We start from the raw sequence: 19,472 nt of genomic DNA, 5'->3' as shown, positions 1-19,472 counted from the left end.
GGCCACCAGCTGGGGCACTGGGGACTTCACCGGTCCCCTTGGAAACCAAGGACCCCCTTCTAACAGAGCAGCCTCTCCCATCCAAGTCAGAGGCTCAGGGAGTGATCGGAATGGTGTTGAGCTCCAGGGCACATGCCACGGGACCGGATCCTGCATCTAGGATTCCAAGTCGTTCTCACTCACAATTCTGGACACCACTTAGATGAACACGCACTCTAAAACCTGGTCTCAACCTTCCACCGGCCACTGAAGGAGCGAGGGATTACAGACACATTGCTCTCACCTGAGAGGTCCTTCTCTCTCTCTCTCTCTCCTCTCAGTAAGTGACGAGGGTTTCTTCAGATAACAGACCAGGCAAAGTATTACGAGACTTATTGAAGTTAACAGCAGATTTTTAAAATTTGGGGTTGGGGCGGGGAGTAAATAATGCAAGAGGCAAAGCCTTTGTTTTAAAGCCTTCTCGTGGATAGTGTTTGAAACTGAAGGGTACACTTCGTAAACAGAAGGTTCTGGACACAAATTCCCCTTTTCTTGGCAAGTCAGGGCCATTGCTAGGAGGCTTCATTAACTGGCGGTGGGTCCGGGGTTCACCACTGGTCTCTTAGACCTCTCCTTGAATGGTATCCCCCCTTCTCCTTCTCTGCACCCTCTCTGGCGATAGCGCCCAGTGCCCTGTGGGTTCAGACACCAGATCCCCAGACCTAAGAACTGTTTGTTAAACAAACCATCAACGTGGGGCTTTGATCCAAGGGGTGGGAGCAAAGTGCTGGGAGGGCCTTCTGTTATTTGCCTGGTGCCTGCCTCTGTTTTGGGCCGCCTCTCTACTCGGTGCATTTGGAATTTTCAAAATCCACTTGGCCAACCCCCCGGATTACAGCCCACCAGCACTGGGGGAGATGCTGGTGATGTTTGCGAAGATGCTTCCCGGGTGATCCTGATGTTCCTGTCGAGCTGAGAACCGCTATTGCCCTGAGGTCAACCTCTGCATAAACCAGGCCCTGCCTCTGCCCAGAAGCCAGAATTTAAAATTCAGTCAGCTCTCTCCACCTACCCTCTTTCTCCTCATAGCCTCTTCAGACAAAACCCCTCGACTTCAGAAAGAGTTTTCCAAACCACACAATGCTTCATAGACCAAAATAGAGATTTTTATTTCCAAACATAAAGCAGATACATTTTTAAACACATAAAGCAACAACAAAAACATCAAGCCAGTCTTTGAGAACACAGCTCCTTCCAACTTGAACAACAGAAAGGGGCTGAGGACGTCAGTGGGCCTTTGAAACACAGTACTGAGAAGAGACTAGAAGAGGCCACGCGTCCCTCCCTCCTGAGCAGGGAAGGCTCTAGGCTGGTTGTGGACTTGATGTGAACCGAGATAAAGCACACATGTTTCAGGACACTCACTTGGCTCCGATACTGCTTGCCTTCCCAGAAAGCTTAATTTATTGCAAATGCGTGTTTTACAATCACAAATAATATGATGAGAGTGGATATGGTCCCCGTGAATACTGTCTACATAATAGAACATTTTAAACAGTGAAGTTAGCTTGCTTTTCATGCCAAAACCCACTTACGTGGCCCGCACGCGCACACACACACACACACACACACACACCCATTCCACCAGGCCATTCGCCTGGTCCACACTGCATTAACCAGACCAATCCAGCACTGTAAACAGCCAGTCAATGTCAGGTTGCAAAGATGGGGCAGCTGAGGATCTGTCTGAGGATTTGTCTGAGGGTAGAGAGACTGCAGGGATGTGGCTGATGCCTCCAGGTGGGGCTCTGCAGAGGCCTGGACCCTTCCTTGGGAGAGGAGACAAGACACACTAACGAATCCATCAGGCTTTGGAACAAGAGGCTTGGTCTCTTGGACTTGAAATGGCGGGAGAAAGCATTCATTCCTCCAAAGCCGGTACTGGAACCTTGCCATTTTTCCTGCCCCTGGCACCTTATGAACACCCGTGGCTTCTAAAACACAAAGACACAGACAGACACACAGAGTAAGAGAGACGTGGGTGAATCTAGGACCCCTCGAGCTAACTCCTCTTTCACAAGCTGTCCCAAGAGAAAGAGAGAGCATCACTTCCAGACCAGCTTAAGGAAATTTCCAGATGGCAGAGAATCTCAGGGGTCAACTGACATTGCCCTTTGTGTGGAGAATGACAGGGGACAAACAGCTGCTCCAGAAGAAGTATAAAATGCTATTATCTGAGGAAATGTCCTGGGTCCAGCACGGTCATCCTGAGGTTGCCAGAGACCATGGTGCGTCTGTTTTCCAGAAGCCCAGGGCTGGGAATCAGGCTGCCCCATCTGCTTCTGAGCAGATGTGTGTATAGTATACACACACCACATTCACACACACACACACCTGCCTCTGTCCACTTCTTCCTTGCCAATAAAACTTCTAGACCATGCATGGCCCCTAGAGAGAAAACGCCTCTTTTTTCTCTAGTAGAAGAAATCAGAGCAGCTTTTCGGGCAGTGACGTCACAAAGCCCACTCTGGTCCGCCCTCCGTGCCCCCCATCCCCGCCCTGTGAGAGGCAGCCTGTCTCCGTTCTTCCAGGGGACACAAGCACCTGTCCTCAGCCTCTGGCACTCATCGCAGTGGTACCTGTTCCCGATGTCAGTGGGAGGTGAAGAATTCCCTGGAGGGAGTGGGCCTGGGGCAAAGCCTTGCAGCCCCTGCTCCGGGTCACCCTCTACTCGGTAACTGGCTGCCAAAGCAGCAGCCCATGGCCACCAAGAACAGAAAGGCAGCTGAGGCTGGAGTTCCACGGAGAGGCCTGGACCCCATCATCCCTGGGTTCAAGTCCCAAACGGGCCACTCGCGGACTCTGGTTGCTTTTCGGCAAGCCGCTAACCCTCCCTGGGCTCTGCTTTCCACAGGATCGTGACCCGTAACACAGGCTTTTCGAAGGAGTCAGGGCCCTCTTGTAGGCCCTCAATGGAGGTTTCTTCCCTCTTCTTCTTCTCAGAACAGGCAGGGGGGCTGCGGGCCGGGGGCCTGATTGCTGACCTTAAGGGTCCGCATCCCTGGAAGCCCGGACCCTTTGGGGAAACAGATCCCTCCGTAGGCTCACTGTCCCATCTGGACAAGGTGGTTGGGTACCAACCAGTGAGCACGGGTATGTTACCATGACAACCAGCAGGCGGGCACGGGGTGGGTGGGGGATGCTCAACTGGCTGACTGTTCTCTAAGGCTCTGGGTGCGCTGCTGTGAGTTTTGTTTTTTAAATTCCCTTTTAAAAACAAGTTCCTCCTGGGGCAGCTGGGTGGCTCAGATGGTTAAGCGTCTGCCTTCGGCTCAGGTCATGATCCCAGGGTCCTGGGATCGAGCCCCGCATCGGGCTCCTGGCTCGGCGGGGAGCCTGCTTCTCCCTCTCCCTCTGCCTCTCTCCCTGCTCATGCTCTCTCTCTCTCTCAAAAAAAAAAAAACAAAAAAACCCAAGTTCCTCTTTCTCACCTGGACAGACAGAAGGCATTTCTCTTGTCATTGAAACCGAGGGAGAACTGATGGCTGGTGTCAGTCCTTTGAATCTGGCCCTCTGCCAGAGGTGCCCATGGCCACCTGTGGATGTGTCCCCGTGATTTCCCTTCCCCTGTGCTAGAAAGTGGGGGGCTGGCCTGGAAAAGCTCAGAGAGCGCCTCTTTCCGGGATTTGCACCCAGGAGTAATTCATGTTCCAGAAGCAATGAAAGCAAATATGAATTTCCTGGGCTCCTTCCAAACACAAAGCTGTTCTCAAAAGCTTAGCCCTGGGTGACAGGGCCGGGACTGGGGAGGAGCACAGCCTAGGCAAGCAGGGGCACGTGATGCATCGGCCTGTCCGCAGGTCTTAAAAAAGGTGGGCCTGGAAGCACCCCGAGTGGGGAAGGAATGCCCAAAACACCTTGGGGAGGATAAGGACCCAACGGACCCAGAGAGCCCTGCCAACTGGTGGTGCAAGGGGTAGGCAGCAGCGCGACCTGCTCTCACTCCTGTGACCAGGAGGCCTCCGAACTCTCTGGTGGAGCACGAGACAGAGACACAGAGGATCCAGCTACCCACTCATCCACCTAAGGGCCACCTGAACCCACTCTACCCTCTGTCTTGCTGAGATGCCCGCTTCGCCGGGGGGCGTGTTCCTGGGTTCCTTGCAGGTGTCAAGGAACCATGTGACACAGTCTGACCAATGGAGGACAGAAGTCTCTGGGTGGAGCTTCCGGGAAGGAGGGCAGGTTCAGCTTGTTCATCTTCCCTCTTCCTACCTGGAACCCAGATGAAAAATCGGAGGTAGGGCAAGCACCTAGGGCCATGAGGTAATCACGAAGAAAGGAAAGAGAGCTATAGAATCCTTGGCTCTGACATCCCTGAGCTGAGCAAAGGATGCCAACAACTACCCGGCTAGATTTCTCAGGATGAGGGAAAAGCAAAGTCCCTGGTTGTTTAAGTCAAAGCTGGTGGGAGGAGGGATTCTGAGATTCCGGACTGAATCTAGGGATTTCCCACCACCATCTTCTGAGAATATCTAACATCTCAAGCAGGACAGGGGGTTCCAGGGCTAACTTCCCCTTTTATGGTTGCAGGGACGGTGACAGGGTGCTCACCCAAGGTCACCCAGCTGTTAACGGCAGAGCTCCGTCTGCACCCTGTCCAGCACTGAGCACTGTCATTCTGTTATCTGATGCGGTGAGACCTGTCTCCAGCTCTGGACCTAACTCCCTGAGTCACTGGGTGGACAGGAGCTGCTGGGACCTCAGTTTGCTCCCCTGCAAAATGGGCACAGGTTGGAACAAGACAGTCTATAAAAGCCCTCCCACCTCTGAACACTAGAAAAACCAGGTAATTTAGCATTTCCTACTCCATTTTGCTTCCCTTGAAAGTTCGATCTGGTAATTCATCCCATTATCTGCTTTCTGGGCTTAGCTTGCATCACCCATGTACTAAACTAAGGAAAGTAATTTTTGATTGGGAACATCCTAATTTAAAAAAAAAAAAAAGGAGGCCAAAATTGAGTTTTCTGCGGGGATGGGTATCAGGTGCAAGGAGGTCAAACAGGTTTTTCTCGAATGACCAATGGATTGATTGGCAGCAGCTGCCTGGAGTGGTTTTTTTTTTTTTTTAAGATTTTATTTATTTATCTGACAGAGAGAGACACAGCGAGAGAGGGAACACAAGCAGGGGGAGAGGGAGAAGCAGGCTTCCCGCGGAGCAGGGAGCCTGATGCGGGGCTCGATTCTAGGACCCTGAGATCATGACCTGAGCGGAAGGCAGATGCTTAACGACTGAGCCACCCAGGCACCCCATGCCTGGAGTGGTTTTGAGAAGGACTCTGAGGTCCATTTGGGCTGGAGAGGGGGAGGGGAAGGTCTCAGTAATCTATTATCAGTGTCTGCCCTGGATGCAGTAAGAGCAGTAAGTGTCGGTGTATTTAGTGCTGGGCCTGTGCTGAGCTCCTAGTTCACGGCCTCACCACCTCTCCTGTACTGCCCCAGACTGGTGACAGTCAGACTGGCTGAGAAGAGTGGGGTGGGGGGAGGCCCGCTGGAGTAGCTGAGTTCCCATGAGAGAGGGAATTAGGGCACAATCCTGCCTGGGCCAGGGACACAAGAGGCTTACTGGACATCCCTTTGCTGCCACCAGCGTGAGCCGCTCCTCAGGATTCACAGAACACCCTGGACCCCTCATCCCCTGTCCGCCCCAGGCACAGCCTCCCTTCCTCCCTCGGGGGTCCCTCAGTGCCCCTGCTCTGGGGACTAACAGTGGGCAGGAGGTGGGGAGGGGCAAGAGCTTATCCTAATTCTTGGCCAAATCGATCACTAGAATGTTTATTTCCAACTCAGAAAATCTCCAGTGGGGAAAAGTGGGCTTCTCAGTTTGGTATTTCCAACCACAAATTCCTACCATGACCCATGGCTGCAGATGAATAATTGCGCCAGGAACAGAAGTGACAATAAACATGTAGCATTTGAGGGCTTGCACATCCAGAGCAAAGAGCACCTACCAAGGGGCCGGGCACCTGAAAGCACCAAACGGAAGGCACTCTTGTTTTGGATGCCATTGTCCCCTCTGCTCCGAAGTGGAGCTCCTCTTGAGTCTCCCCTGCCGTCCGCACCCGCACATCCCACCCCTCACCTTCGGGTCCTGCATGGGACTTTCCCCGTGAGTTCAGACTAAGAGAATGGGCACGGTGGGGGGCAGCTGAGGAGGGGACCGGCACCTTTGATCATATTCACTGTTTTCCTCTCCCCCCTCCTCCCTTCCCCCCTCCTCCTTTGCCTTCCCTCTTCTCCCCTCCTCCTCTTCCTGCCCCCTCCATATTCCCCCTCCCCTCCTCTGCTTCCCCCTCCCATACTCGCCCCTCCTCCTCTGCCCTCCCCCTTCTCTCCTCCTCCTATCCCCTCCATACTCCCCCCTCTTCCCCTCTTCCTCTGCTTCCCACTCCCATACTCCCCCCTCTTCCTCCTCCCCCTCTTTCCTTCTGTCTGTCTGTCTCTCTCTCACACACACACACACACAAACACACAGAGTTGGGCTGTGCCATGATATTCACATTTCTTTCCACGACTCTCACTCTAGGGACAGAGGAAAAATAAACACACAAGGTCCCACTGGGTCACCTTTCTCAAATGGCACTTGAAAGCTCTTTGCGGTTGTTGTTCAGGAAGCTGGAAAGTCATAAAAATCATAACTGTCTGCATCCACTTTAAGCAGAAGAGATTACACTTGACAAGCACCAGCAAGTGAGCTATTATTTCACAACTGTATTTATAGGAAAGTAATGAAAATATCAATTCTCTTTTAAAAAAGTTATGCAAACAAGCAGGCTCTATGGCCTCCTTATCAAAGTTTAAAAAATATGCAGAGACATTCTCCACTCCCGCCCCTCCCGGCCAACAGCCTGCACAGTGCAGATCCCCCCTTCCCGACATGGGCCACAGGGGACACAGCAGCCTTCGCCTGGAGCACCTGCTCCTTGATGGAGCTCCTGACATGGGGGTTCCCGCTACAGTGAGCCTGGGGGTGGGGGTGCCTGGCTCTGTCTGGCCTTCCTGCCTCTCGCTGTGTGGCCATGGCTAAGTTCCTCCCCTCTCTGGGCCTCAGCCTCCCTGCCTGCAAAGTGGGAGCGTGGGAACGGAGATTGCTCGTAGGCCCTGCCATAGTCTGACCTTCCAGCACCAGACCCGCACGGCCCAGTGAGCACCTGGGCTTGGCCAGCTGGGCCCAAGGCCTTGGCTCACTCAGCCCTGATTTTCCACGGCAGTGGTCCCTGGAGAATGGTCTTGTGGCTCGGTTTCCTGGTATCTGGAGAAAAGTGTGAGTGCGAACCAAGACCTCTTCTGGGCAGTACCATCTGCCTGCCTGTGAATGTCCAGCTCCTCTGAGTTTCAGGGAAGCCTGGGTTCCGGCCCTCCTCGGCCGCTGGAGAGGGAGGAGCTGAGTGTGCAGGAGTGCTGCGGGAAGGGGCTTGGTGCCGGCAGTCAGGACCCTCCTGGATCCCCCGTTTCCCTCCCTTTACAGGGCCTTTCTGGGTCTGGACACTTTGTGACCCCAAAGGCCTGCAGGACCCCGTCTTGGTCTCCTACAGACGAAGTCAGTTTGTAAAGAATGGGCACTAGGCGTTTTCTGAAAGGACACTTAGTGTTGATTGAGGAAAAACACGATCCAGTTATAACGCCCTTAGGAGCCATCCAAAATTCCCTGGGGAGGAAGGGACATGTTTCTGGCCTCAGGGCCCAGCGCAGGGCCCCTCCCTAGGGGCTGCAGGGAGATTAACAGCCTTGCCCTGCCCAGAGGGAGCCTCCTTTGGGGTCTGGGGCGGCCTGGGCCATGGCCCCTTGTGAGGCCATGTGTGGGACACTCGGGGCCCAGAAGACCCGCCCCTCTCTGAAGTCCCTTCTCTGGGGAGGAAGAGGCAGAGCCCCGCAGACAGGCTCAGCTCCAAGGTCCATCTCTGATCTCTGTCCTGGACCCTCGATCCCTGGTGCCTGGCCTCCCAGCTGCTCCCCTTCTGGCCCTTCGGCTTGAGTCGCAGACCGTGAAAAAGCAGAGAGCAACAGAAGGGACGCATCTTCCTGGGGGTGCCGCACACAGCGCGCTCCCCATTCTGCATGAAGACTCCCGCGACTAAGTTACTCTCCTTCCCTTCTCCTTGCACACAGCACGTGGGGCCCCAGCTCAGCGTGCCTTCGGATCAGTGTCATGGCCGCGGACCTCCACTGTCACTCTGTGCTATGGGAGGCTGGGGGGGCGGGGGGTTGTGGTTAGCGCTCCCGCCCCCGCCCACGGAGCCCCCTGCTGTGTGCTGTTTCATTGCTCTGGGTCTGCTCGCTATAGCTCTTCTTTTCCTTCCTTGATACCACTCTATCACTTGTCACTTGTCACTGCTGTCACCAGGCCCGCCTTCGATAATCACCGCTTCTGCTTCCAACCCACAGAGTCTAAGCTGCTGTCCTTTGTCCTCACTGTGCCTAAAGCAAGAGTAACCGGGCGCCGAGGGAGGGCCTGCGTGGCTCTTCCACGTCCGCAGCTCAGGGGTCTTCTCACTAACAGCTGGGCTCGGGGCTTGGCTTCCGGGCAAGCGGTGGCCATAAGTGACATGTTATTTGCTCCTGCTTTTCAGGGCAGGGGAGGAGGGGGACTGCAGACCAAGGCAAAATGCCACCCAATCCCACTGGACCCACAAAGTGCTAGGAATCCGCCCCCCACAAAGAGACATCATATATGAAACGATAAAGACTGAGCATCTACATACAGAGGCTATAAAAATTCTATCCAGTATCCCCTAGTCACACACAGGACAGCTTCTGTATAAATAGACTAAGACGACACCGTATAAAAAGTGGTTTTCTTTGGAGAACGTCAGTAGAGTACGTGTCCGTCGGCCGCCTGCCTCCGCAGCCCCCGAAGCAGTGCTGGGGAGAGCGGAGGGATGGAGAGGGGCCGCCTGGGGTCAGGTGGGCGGCGGGCCGCTGTAGCGGAGCATGAGCCTGAAGGAGCTGGCAAAGTTGTTGACCATGGAGCAGCTGCGGCTGTCCTCCCCGACGGGGAGCAGGAAGAGCAGCAAGAGTAAGAACAGGAGCTGCAGGGGGAGCGCCACGCGGCACACCTTCGGGAAGAGGGAGCGGAGTCCTCGCCACCGCGCCGGCCACCGCAGACTCTGCAGAACAAAGGCAGGTGTGAGTGGGCGCAGGGGCCCTGAGTGGGAGGGGAGGGCGAGGGGGACGCTAGGCAAGCAGAGTCCCTGGGCTGACTGACTGTCTGACCGCGCGGGTCTCAGTTTGCCTGACTGTGAAGTGGGGCTAATGTCAATTTTGCCAGAAACAAAGATCTCTGGTTTTCTCAAATCATTCAAGGTATGAAAGGTACCACCATGTTTATCATCATGCTCTTCAGCATCACTTTCTCCTCCTTCTTCATCACTACCTTCACCGTCAACACCACCAATATCACCCGAAGGCCAGGCACGCAGGTCCAAATGCCTAATGAACTTCCTTGCGGCAACATCCATGAAAGTGGCCAAAAGACATTTCCTAAAGTCTAGAGGGACTGGTTGGGTTGTGGCCTCATGGGATGTCCTCACTGCCAAAGAGTGCAGGCCCAAGAGCTGGGGACTCAGGGAAGTAGAGGTCCCGTGGCCAAAATACAGCATGGTGCAGGGCAGAGGCCTACCTCTTAGGAACCTGGCTGACTAGGTTCCAACGTAGACTCTGTCACACAGTATCTACGTGACCTTGGGAGAGTCAATAACCTCTCTGGGCCGTTTCCTTCTCTGCAAGATGGGGATAAAACACCTACCCCCATTTGCCAGGCTGTAGAGAAGACTCAAAGTATATTTATGTACCAATTTAAAAGTATATAAGCTTTTACTAGTAGGACTATTATTGTAGAATGTATCTTTTGGCCCCCTGAAGAAACAAAGGGTCACCCTCCAGGAATCCAAAGCTACAGTCAAGTGATGGTGATGATGGTGAGGAAAATGATGATGGTGAAGGTGATGACGGTGGTGGTGGTGATGGTGGATATGATAATGGTGGTGGTGGTGATGGTGATGGTGAAGATGATGAGGATGGTGATGGTGAAGATGATGACGGTGGTGGTGATGATGGTGGATATGATAATGGTGGTGGTGGTGATGGTGATGGTGAAGATGATGAGGATGGTGATGGTGAAGATGATGACGGTGGTGGTGATGATGGTGGATATGATAATGGTGGTGGTGGTGATGGTGATAGCATGAGGATGATGGTGACGGTGGTGGTGGTGATGGCAATGATAGTGATGATGGTGAGGATGGTGAGGATGATGATAATGCGGTGGTGATGATTATGATGGTGAGGATAACAATGATGATGATGGTGAGGATGGTGGTGAGGATGGCGGCAGTGATGGTGATATGAAGGTGGTGATGGTGATGATGGTGAGGATGATGACGATGGTTGTGGTGGTGATGATGATGGCGAGGATGATGATGGCAATGGCACTGCTGATGTGATGAGGAAGCATGGCTGAATGGGGGTGTTCCTGGGGGGGTTGTGGCCTGGGCACTTCTGACTCTCTAGCTCTCACACCTGAGTCACCTTACCTCCTGCCCCAACGATCTCCTCCTGGTTGATAACACTTGACCCTATGCCTCCAGCCTCAAATGTTCTCACTCACCGAAGCCCTTCGACACTGATTTTGCAAAACCAGACTTCTTACAACCCACACGGTGGAGAGGCCCTCCTGGCTGCACTGGTATCAGCAGGGACTCTAGGAGTGGGGGAAGGTAAGTCACCCGAGCAGCTGAGTGAGCATGAGTTCCCACAGCTGCCGGGCAGGGTCAGACCTAGTTGGCCCGTGCTCTGTTCCCTGGCACCTGCCTGGTTCACGTGCGGCTGCCTCAGCCTGTGTGGACTCTAACTTGACTCCTTGACATGTCAATTGACTCTATCTGATTCCAAATCTCTGACCCACCCAGGAGAAAGGAAAAGAGAACAACATGCTGCAGGCCCACGCTAGCCTGGCATTACACTAAACTAAAACCCTATAATTAATGGTCTCCCAAATGCAAAATCTGTTTACAGTGTCCTGTTTGTTTACACCTGCATTCGCAGAGCTAGCATTCTGCTTATTTAAGTGAGGAACAGTGCCTTGGCCAGGATCCTCCGGAGAAAACATCTCTGAAGGTCCTAAGTGTGTTTGCATTGACAAGTGTTGACAAGGGGTGGTCTTTTTTCAAAAGACTCCCAGTGGCTGTTCACTTAGAGCTCACATTTTCACTTTGAGGGACCTGGATTCTGAAATGCTCTTTGAAATAAGAGATACATTTTAAAATGACGCTCAGATGTTTAGAAAACACACACACACACACACACACACACACAGAGGCATGAACTACCTTTCTAGAAGCCAACAAAGAAGTTGACAATCTCAGCTCTTCCCAGATCTGGGAGCTGCTCTGTGCCTCAGTTTCCCCAGAGAAAGTACTACCTGTGTTCCACCCAGTTAGAACTATCCGAAAGAGAAGGGGCTTCCTCTGGAAGCAATACACTCCCAATCCCTTAGGGTATGGAAGCAGGGGGTCGACAGCACATGGTGGGGGGGAGGAAATAGGGTAGGGTAACTAAATGCTTGGAAGTCCTTCAAGGTCTCACACAGACCTGAGACTCGAGAGTTTTGAGGAGTTCAGGCAAGACGAGTTTATCATAGTAAATGTGACCTAATCTTCTACCTTGGATGAAAGGTGACGTGGGGGAAAAGAAAAGGTATCGAGTTCTGGGTTCTACCCTGGCTCTGGCACTTCCTAGCTGTATAACCTAGGACAGGTCATTCAGTCTCTCTGAGCCGCAGTTCCTTCATGTGTTGGGGAAAAGGGAGGGATGATGCCTGCCTACCAGAGTTAGAAGGATAAATGAGACAATGCATGCTATGCTCAGTAAATGCTCACTCCCTTCCTCCTCTAACTGGTGGATACTGGGGCAGATAAGCTGCTCCTACAGCCCCACAAGCTTCCCCCTCTACCTGGTGGTGCCAGGGATCAGGCACCACCAATCTCCTCAGGCCCATCAGAGAGAAAAGCACCACCCTCCTTAAATGCCATCTCTTGTCCCCTCAAAGGCCCTCATGTCCTCCCGCCACTGGGCCTTTGCACAGGCTATCCCTTCTGTCTGGAATACTAATCTCCCTCCTTTTCCCAATGCACCTAATTAGTTCCTACTGATCACTCTAGTTTCAGCTTGTGAGTGGCTTCCTCAGGGGCACCTCCCCTGCTGTAGACCAAAAACTAGCCCCATTATACATTTTCATAGCCCCGATACCTTCCCTTTGGATGACTGATTAAAGCCCATGGTCCCCTTGACTCCTCGGAGGCAGGGTCCACATTCATTTGCTCAACAAATATGTGCTGAATGAATGAAATAGGGAATGAAAGAGTCCTTCCCTTCCTGCATGTCTGACTGTCTGCTCCTCCCTTGGTGTCCATGGGGTAACCACACAGATCCTCGCTGGCCACTGGCTGTGGCTCTTCCCACTGTCCAGATGCTCTGCCATTGATGAACACCCTGGACACAGCCCCCAGGCCCAGCAGCTTTCAGTTCTCCCCGCCCCGCCCATTCCCCAGAGGAAGGAGCTGAGTCAACGGGAAAGGAACCAGGCCAAGGTCACACAGACAGCCTCCCTCACCACATCGTTCCACGCCCAGGCTCTGCCCACCATCCCACATGGTGTTCTCACAAGAAACAACTCAGCCACAACACCAACAATGAGAGTCACCCCGGGCCCGAGGTGTCAGTCAGCCTACATCTGTTGAATCTGGTCCCACCCCGAGCTGGGGCCCCCAGTGTGGAAGTCACACTGCGTCACCACCGGGGCCTTCAGGGCTTTCCTGGGTGGGGTTTCACCACCACAGAGATGCTTCCAGGCCAGCACCAAGAGGGATGGGTAGGGGCCAGCTTTCCCCCGGCAATTCAAGATGGCCACCACGAAGCCGTCACTAGCAATTTCTCCAGTCCCTGAAGGCACCACACGCTGGCTGGCTTCCTCTCCCTGGGTTTCCCTCAGAAGGGGGCCGTGTCTGGGGCCCACTGCATTTCCCCAACTGCGCCGGTGAGTCTTAGGGTGGCCAGGGTTTCCTGGGCCAGGGCCTGCTCGCCATGCCTGTGATAATGTCTTCACTGACTGCTCGCTGCCAAAGCACCGAGTTACAGCCCCAGATTCACTTCCCGTGAGACCTCAGGGGTTCTGGACAGTTCCACGCAGGGACAGGACGGCAGTGGCTGGGGTGGGGCTGGGTTCATTTTATCTCCTTCCTGAGTGGCTCTGCACATGATGGTCAGGCCACAGACTGTATCTTTCCAAAACCTTGAGTTGGTTTTGGAGAGAGATGGGAGATGACATCATCTGAGCTGGCCTTTTGGAGGTGGTTTAGTTAGTTGGTGGGAAGGACCTCTGGATCGACGACCGGAGTGAGGAGAGATTTTGTCATTACTCAAGTAAGGATGCGAGCCTCATTTGGGAGCAGATGTACGGGCATATGGCTCCCTTCCCTTCCCTTCCTTCCTTCCCTCATCATTCCTCATCTGAGATCCATCCATGACCAGGCTCTGAGCTTAGGACCAGAACCAAGGTTGGTGAGGGTCTGGGATGACCCGGAGGCATCCGGCTTGGGAAAGTGGGTGGTCATGATGTTTTTCACTGATATGGGGACTGGGGCTTGGTTGGGTGCGGGGAATACAATGAGGCTATCTCTGGACATGCTGAGTCTGAGGGTCTGTGGGACTCCCAAGTAGATGTCCAGCAGGTGGGTGGGCCTTTGGGACTGAAGTCAGAAAGGAGACCTGGACTGGAGAGATGGACCCAAGAGAGTGGGAGGCCTGGAAACAAAGCCGCGGCAGCAGAAGGAACTGCCCAGATGGCTGCAGAAAACCCCGTAGATACAACCACTGAAGAAAGAGGCACTGTACGTCCAGTGTCTCTAGCAGCCGCAGAGATGACTTATTAATTACAAAAGAAAGGACAGCACTGTATGGGGGAGAAGGCTGGCAGGCACCCCCTTAATCACGTGGTCAGAGTTAGCATCAGCGATGTTGGGGCCACAGCGACACTGTGGGTCTCCCAGTAAGATGCACCAAGAACATAGCATCCCTTCTGCAACATTCCTGCCAGAAATGCACAGCCCGATTGCAATCGCAAGGAAATACCAGGGAAATGTGCCTTGAGGGACATCCTAGAAAATCTCTGACCTGGACGCAAGGTCAAGGTCAAGAAAAACGGAAGACTAGTTCTAGCCTAGAGGAAACCAAAGAGATGTACAAAGTGAATGCACTGGGTGACCCTGGACTGGATCCAGCATGGAGGAAAGAGGTCTATAAAAAAGACCAGAAGTGGAAGATTAGTACGAAAGAATATGACTCGGTACAAAAAGAAATGAGCTATCAAGCAACCCCAAAACCAGGCAGGAAACTTAAATGCATATTATCAAATGAAAGAAGCCGATCTGAGAAGGCTCCATACTGTCTGATTTCAACTCTATGATGTTCTGGAAAAGACATAACTACGGAGACAGTAGAACAATCCATTGTTGCCAGGGGCTGGGTGGGGGAGGGATGAGTAGGTGGCGCAGAAGGCAAGTGGGCTGGGTGACGGGAGGATGAAGAAATAGAGCACATAGAGATGAACTTGTCTGGATTTCTGAAGTCAAAGACAAGTTTCAAAAACTTGATGTCCGAAGGGTTAGCGTAGACTCTTTCCTACATCGGCGGTAGCTTGTTGCTTCTGGGCTCGGTGGACGGATGGACAGACAGGGCCCTGGGATAACACAGCACATGGGTGGAGGCCCGTCCGGGGCTCTCTCCTTTTCAAGGTCAGAGACTGCGTGGTCCCATCCAAGCCCAGCCCTTTGACCAAGAAAGAGCCAAATTTAGCCCCCAAAGTTGCACAGTGAATCACACGGGGACAAAGCCAAGTGACATCTCCTCTGTCCCCACCTGAACTGGGCCCTTTGTCACATATGGAGAAGGGGCCAAGAGGCCACGCTCCTCCCACTAAAAAAAAGGTGGTTTTGAGTGGCAAAGGCCAGGCACGTGTGTGTTCCAGCATAGTACCTAGCACACAGGAGAGATTTTTAAAAAATCATACTTACCGAGAGAGAAAGTTACCATCTAACATGGAGAACTCACAAAGGCTTCCTTAGATTTAGTATCTGAGTTTTTCATCTGATCTGGAATGCCAATTGTGAGGTGTGTCATTATTTTACAAACCACTCAGGAAGGACAGAACCAACCAAGATGGGGCAGCTGACGAGAGACTCCACCTAAAGCTGGGGCGCCGAGGGGCCGTGCCTTCCCTTTCAGGGGAAACGAGGAGTAATCCCACCTCCCAGAAAGGGGAAGCAAGGAAATATGAGGTATGATCTTGGCACTGGGTGAAGCGAGGGGAATTCTTCCCTGCGAATGTGAGCCATAGGCTGGAGCTCCCAGAGGCCGGGTGTCTGAGTTTACACAATCAGTGTGAGCCAAAGGAAAACAAAACAGGACACCACCTGCAAGCAAAGATTTTCCATTTAGAGAAATCTCAGGTGGAGAGCGTCCTGGGTGGCGGAGGGAAGCAAGCCCAAATCCTCGCTGAGAGGAGTAGACCGTAGTAAGTCGCCCAAATTCCAGAAATGTGAAAATGTGAAAAATCACTAGTCTTAAGACCTACACAATATGATCAAGGAAATAAAATGCAACTTTGGGTCGCTCAGCATCTGGGGCTGCGCCAGGGTCCACAGCGTGCACGGGAGGCGTTTGCTCTCCACTCCTGCAAACCGGGGCACTGGCCCTGCTCCAGCTGACCCAAGCCACCAGAAACCCTTGCAAATCTGCTCTTCAACGCAAAGTTTGTCACAAGAAGGACTGCACCCCACTTCCCCGGGGCCAATGCAGAAATTCAGGTGACTCACGGCCCAGTTACAATTTAAAAAGCAATTACATTTCATGTGTCTGAAGGCTGCAGGCACGCGGATCCGGTGGCATTGAGCTGGCAAGTGTGTAGGAAGCTGCAAATTTAATAAATCTTAATTATTGTGTTTATACAAACAAGCAGGCTGAAGCCATTGACGTCGCTGGAGCTTTCAATGACTCGGTGCACGCAGAGAAAGAAAAAAAGTGTGGAGAACCAACTGCTCATAAATAATTAGCTTTGGGGCAGGTTTTTTTTCTTTCTTTTGGATTAAAAATCACATACGAAATGTTTTTAGGTTGGCAAGATTACAACGCCTGAAGACAGAGTCTATTTTCTGCCTGTCAGGCCTGCGTGCGTGTGTGTTTGTGTGTTTGTGCACAGTGCACGCACGCACATGCCCACACACCGAGCACAAGAACCAAACCGAAGGGAAGAATCCCCCCACCCTCAGAAGCGTCACTGCTCCCTTGGTTCGCAGAAAGATAAGCAGGTGCGGTGTCCAAAGAAGTCTTTGGGGCCCCATTTACATGGCAATTAAGAACCTACTGTGCGCAGTTGTTACAAGAACTCTGCCTACCCTTAGCTCGGTGGACCCTCATTCTGTTCTGTGCAAAACGGGCTGAGGGACTCGTCAACAGGAACACACAGTAACGGTGGGTCCTAGATTCAGATCCAGGGCGCAGAGCTGTGGTTCTCAGAGTAGAGATTCAGCGCCAGTGAATCAAACACTCGGGGTGGGACCCAGAAATCTGTGCTTAAGCTGTCACATAAGTGATCCCAAGATGGCCTCTGCACACTGGCTTGTAGGCTGCTTACTTCTCTGCAGCGGGCTTAGCAAAAGCCAGCCAGCAAGCACCGAACTCAAATTTTCACACACCCAATTATTTTACCCAGAGACCGAATAAGCACATTTTTTCTTAGCCATGTAGAGCCTGCCTGTTTTGCAGACCCTACAAAACTGTGCCCAACCTCTGCTGGTCATGGACAACACCTGTTATAAAGACCCGAATCCGCCGTTGCCCTTTGGGGCCCCTGCCCCAGAGACGCGCCGCTGTGCGGAGCACCACCAGCTAGACGTGTGAACCCTTCCTCCCAGGCACCCTCCACCCAGCTGGGACACGCGGTCCACTGGGGTGGGTCTCTGCTCTTGTGCTCACTGATGGATCCCAAGTGCCCGAATCAGTGCTTGGCACAAAGTCGGTGCTCAGTAAATCCTTGTGGAATGAGTGAATGAATGAATGAATGACAGACAGCAAATGAACACAAGGCTGTGGACACTCCACATTCAGCCAATCACAGGCTGCCAGGAAACTGAGCCTGGTCTAGAGGCCTGGTGCCCCCAGCCATGTGTCCCCCTACTCAGAAACATTCAGTGAGCACTCACTGTGTGCAAGGCATCAGGGGACCCAGACATGACTCCCACTGATTCCACCCAGGAACTCCAGATCAGATGGGGGCTCCCCAGGGAGGGGCTTAAAGTGTGGAGGCCACCAGGAGCCACGAGGCTAGACTGTGGGAGCCACCCCATCCTTCCTGATGCTCTTCCCCATTTCTTGGGGGAGGCTCTGTGTTATTCTAAATTGGGGGGAAAACCAGGCCTCTAGTCTCTCTGAAGAATTCTACAATCGTTCACATGATCTTCCACATTCATACATGAAGGAAGGAAAGTCAGCATTGATAATTCCATTTTCCAGATGGGGAACGTAAGCCCCGAGAGGCAAACAACTTGCCCAAAGCCACAAGGCTAGTTGACGCCGGGTCCAAAGCATAGCGTTGGTCTTGTGACGGCCCCACCCAGTCCAGGGGACACCCACTGCCCTGCAGATGTGAGACGTGAACCCCTCGCTGGAGACCAAGAAGAAATCCTGGTGTGCAAAGCACCTGGAAACAGATTCCATGGCATTAGGGATCTTGAGGAACCCAGAGCTCTTTGGGGCAGAGCACGCCGAAGGCTCACTTCGTTACCGGCCAGGGCTTGGCAGGGAAACAAGTGTGTTCTCTTGGAAAAGGTGACATCAACTTACACTGGGTTTTCTCTGAAGCAGGGATACCCCCCAGGCCCCCAGGATGCCGTCTCCAAGGCACAGTGTGGAAAGTCAAGATGTGGGCTCTGGAGCCAGAGGCCAGAGACCACCCAGAAGCCGCACGCCTGGGCCGAACGAGGGATTCCAATCCTGTCGTGGCTCCGTTTCCTCGTGCTTAAGCGGAGGGAGTAACACCTCTTGAGCGTTGATGGGACAGTTAAATGAGATGCCCTGACCATGATTTAGCACGGTTCCTGGCACAGAGTGGACGGGCACTACCTGGCATCTCGAGTAATAATAATTGTTACTCATTAGCATTATTAATGCTGTTACTGTGACTGCTTTGGCCTGCAAGCACCACGGGAGTGGCTCTGAGCACTTCTCAGCGGGCCCGAGTGCAAGCACCTGCTGGTAGGACAGGAAAGGCACAACTCCCCTTTCCTCTTCTGTCCCCCCCGCCGCCATGCCCCAGACGCCCGTCACCACTCAGGGGGCCGCACGATCCAGTGTGCCCGGAATGGTCCGGGTTTCCTGGGACAGTCCTGGTGTGCACCCCGTTGTCACCACATAACCGTCCATTCCCCACCGTGTCCTGGTTTTGCATGAAAAACTCCAGGGTCCCTCCTCTATCATGGGTGTGTCACAGCTGAGTACATTCTGCACCCTCCTGGGTCTTCCCAAGGGCCCCGGGGCCCAGCACAGGGCAGCCCAGAACTCACTGCCCATAAAATGTGCCTCGGACCTCATGGAACCTTCCAGAAAGCCCAGGAATCTGGCTTCAGCATCGCAGGCCTACCAGCCTCCAGACGCCCTGCCCTCTAGCGTGTGCAGCAGATGGCAGACACGGTACCTTCTGGAATCCAGTCGGCTCCCCTGGAGAACTCTGTGTCTGTTATTTTCGGGAAGGAGAGGAAAAGGGGAAAAAAGACGTTAAGTGAGTGAAACTCAAATCCCAACAGAGCCTGTAATGGAATATTCATTCTGTCAGGGGAGTGTTTCTTTAAAACTTCTGGTCATCTGGATAGGCTGAACCAGCAGGTGATTCGATTTAATGAGCTTTTTAACGCACTTCAGGCCCAGGTGGGATTCCGTCTGGGAAGGCCTGGGCGGGCGGCCACGAGGCCGGGGCTGCACTGACACCTAGTGGCCAGCATGGCTGTTGCAGGGACCGCGGAGCTGGAGCGCCAAAGCTTGGCGTCTGGGGAGGCCATCTCAACGGCCCCCCATCTGGGGCTAACCCTTGTGCCTCAGTTTCCCCGTCGCTTCTCGGGGAATAACAACAGCATCTCCTTTATAGGGCTGTTACGAGGACATCGCACTTCATAAAGGCTCTCATGACTCGGGCGCCTGGGTGGCTCAGTTGGTTAAGCGACTGCCTTCAGCTCAGGTCATGATCCCAGGGTCCTGGGATCGAGTCCCGCATCGGGCTCCCTGCTCTGCGGGGAGCCTGCTTCTCCCTCTCCCACTCCCCCTGCTTGTGTTCCCTCTCTCACTGTGTCTCTCTCTGTCAAATAAATAAATAAAATCTTTAAAAAAAA

At 53.2% G+C, this 19,472-nt stretch overlaps 1 protein-coding gene across 6 annotated transcripts in view; it reads right to left on the bottom strand.

The window, feature by feature from the left end:
- Positions 1-19,472, bottom strand: part of SYNE3 (spectrin repeat containing nuclear envelope family member 3) — a 103,781-nt gene that overhangs the window by 7,975 nt on the left and 76,334 nt on the right. For 5 of the 6 annotated variants that reach the window (XR_014148305.1, XR_014148307.1, XR_014148308.1 and 2 more), the window contains exon 17: positions 18,785-18,823. Coding sequence is in view for 2 of the 6 variants with exons in the window: in XM_081829987.1 (XP_081686113.1) it covers positions 18,785-18,823 (39 nt within the window). In the remaining 4 variants the exon portion in view is untranslated. Of the gene's footprint in view, positions 1-6,524; positions 9,147-18,784; positions 18,824-19,472 lie in introns of those variants that run through there. The other variant, XM_006748398.3, reaches the window with a different exon arrangement.

This window comes from Leptonychotes weddellii, chromosome 9 (genome assembly GCF_054177405.1).
Source record: "Leptonychotes weddellii isolate Sample4059 chromosome 9, ASM5417740v2, whole genome shotgun sequence".
NCBI lineage: Eukaryota > Metazoa > Chordata > Mammalia > Carnivora > Phocidae > Leptonychotes > Leptonychotes weddellii.
Note: the sequence above shows the minus strand (reverse complement) of the source record. Positions and strands in the feature narration are given on the sequence as shown.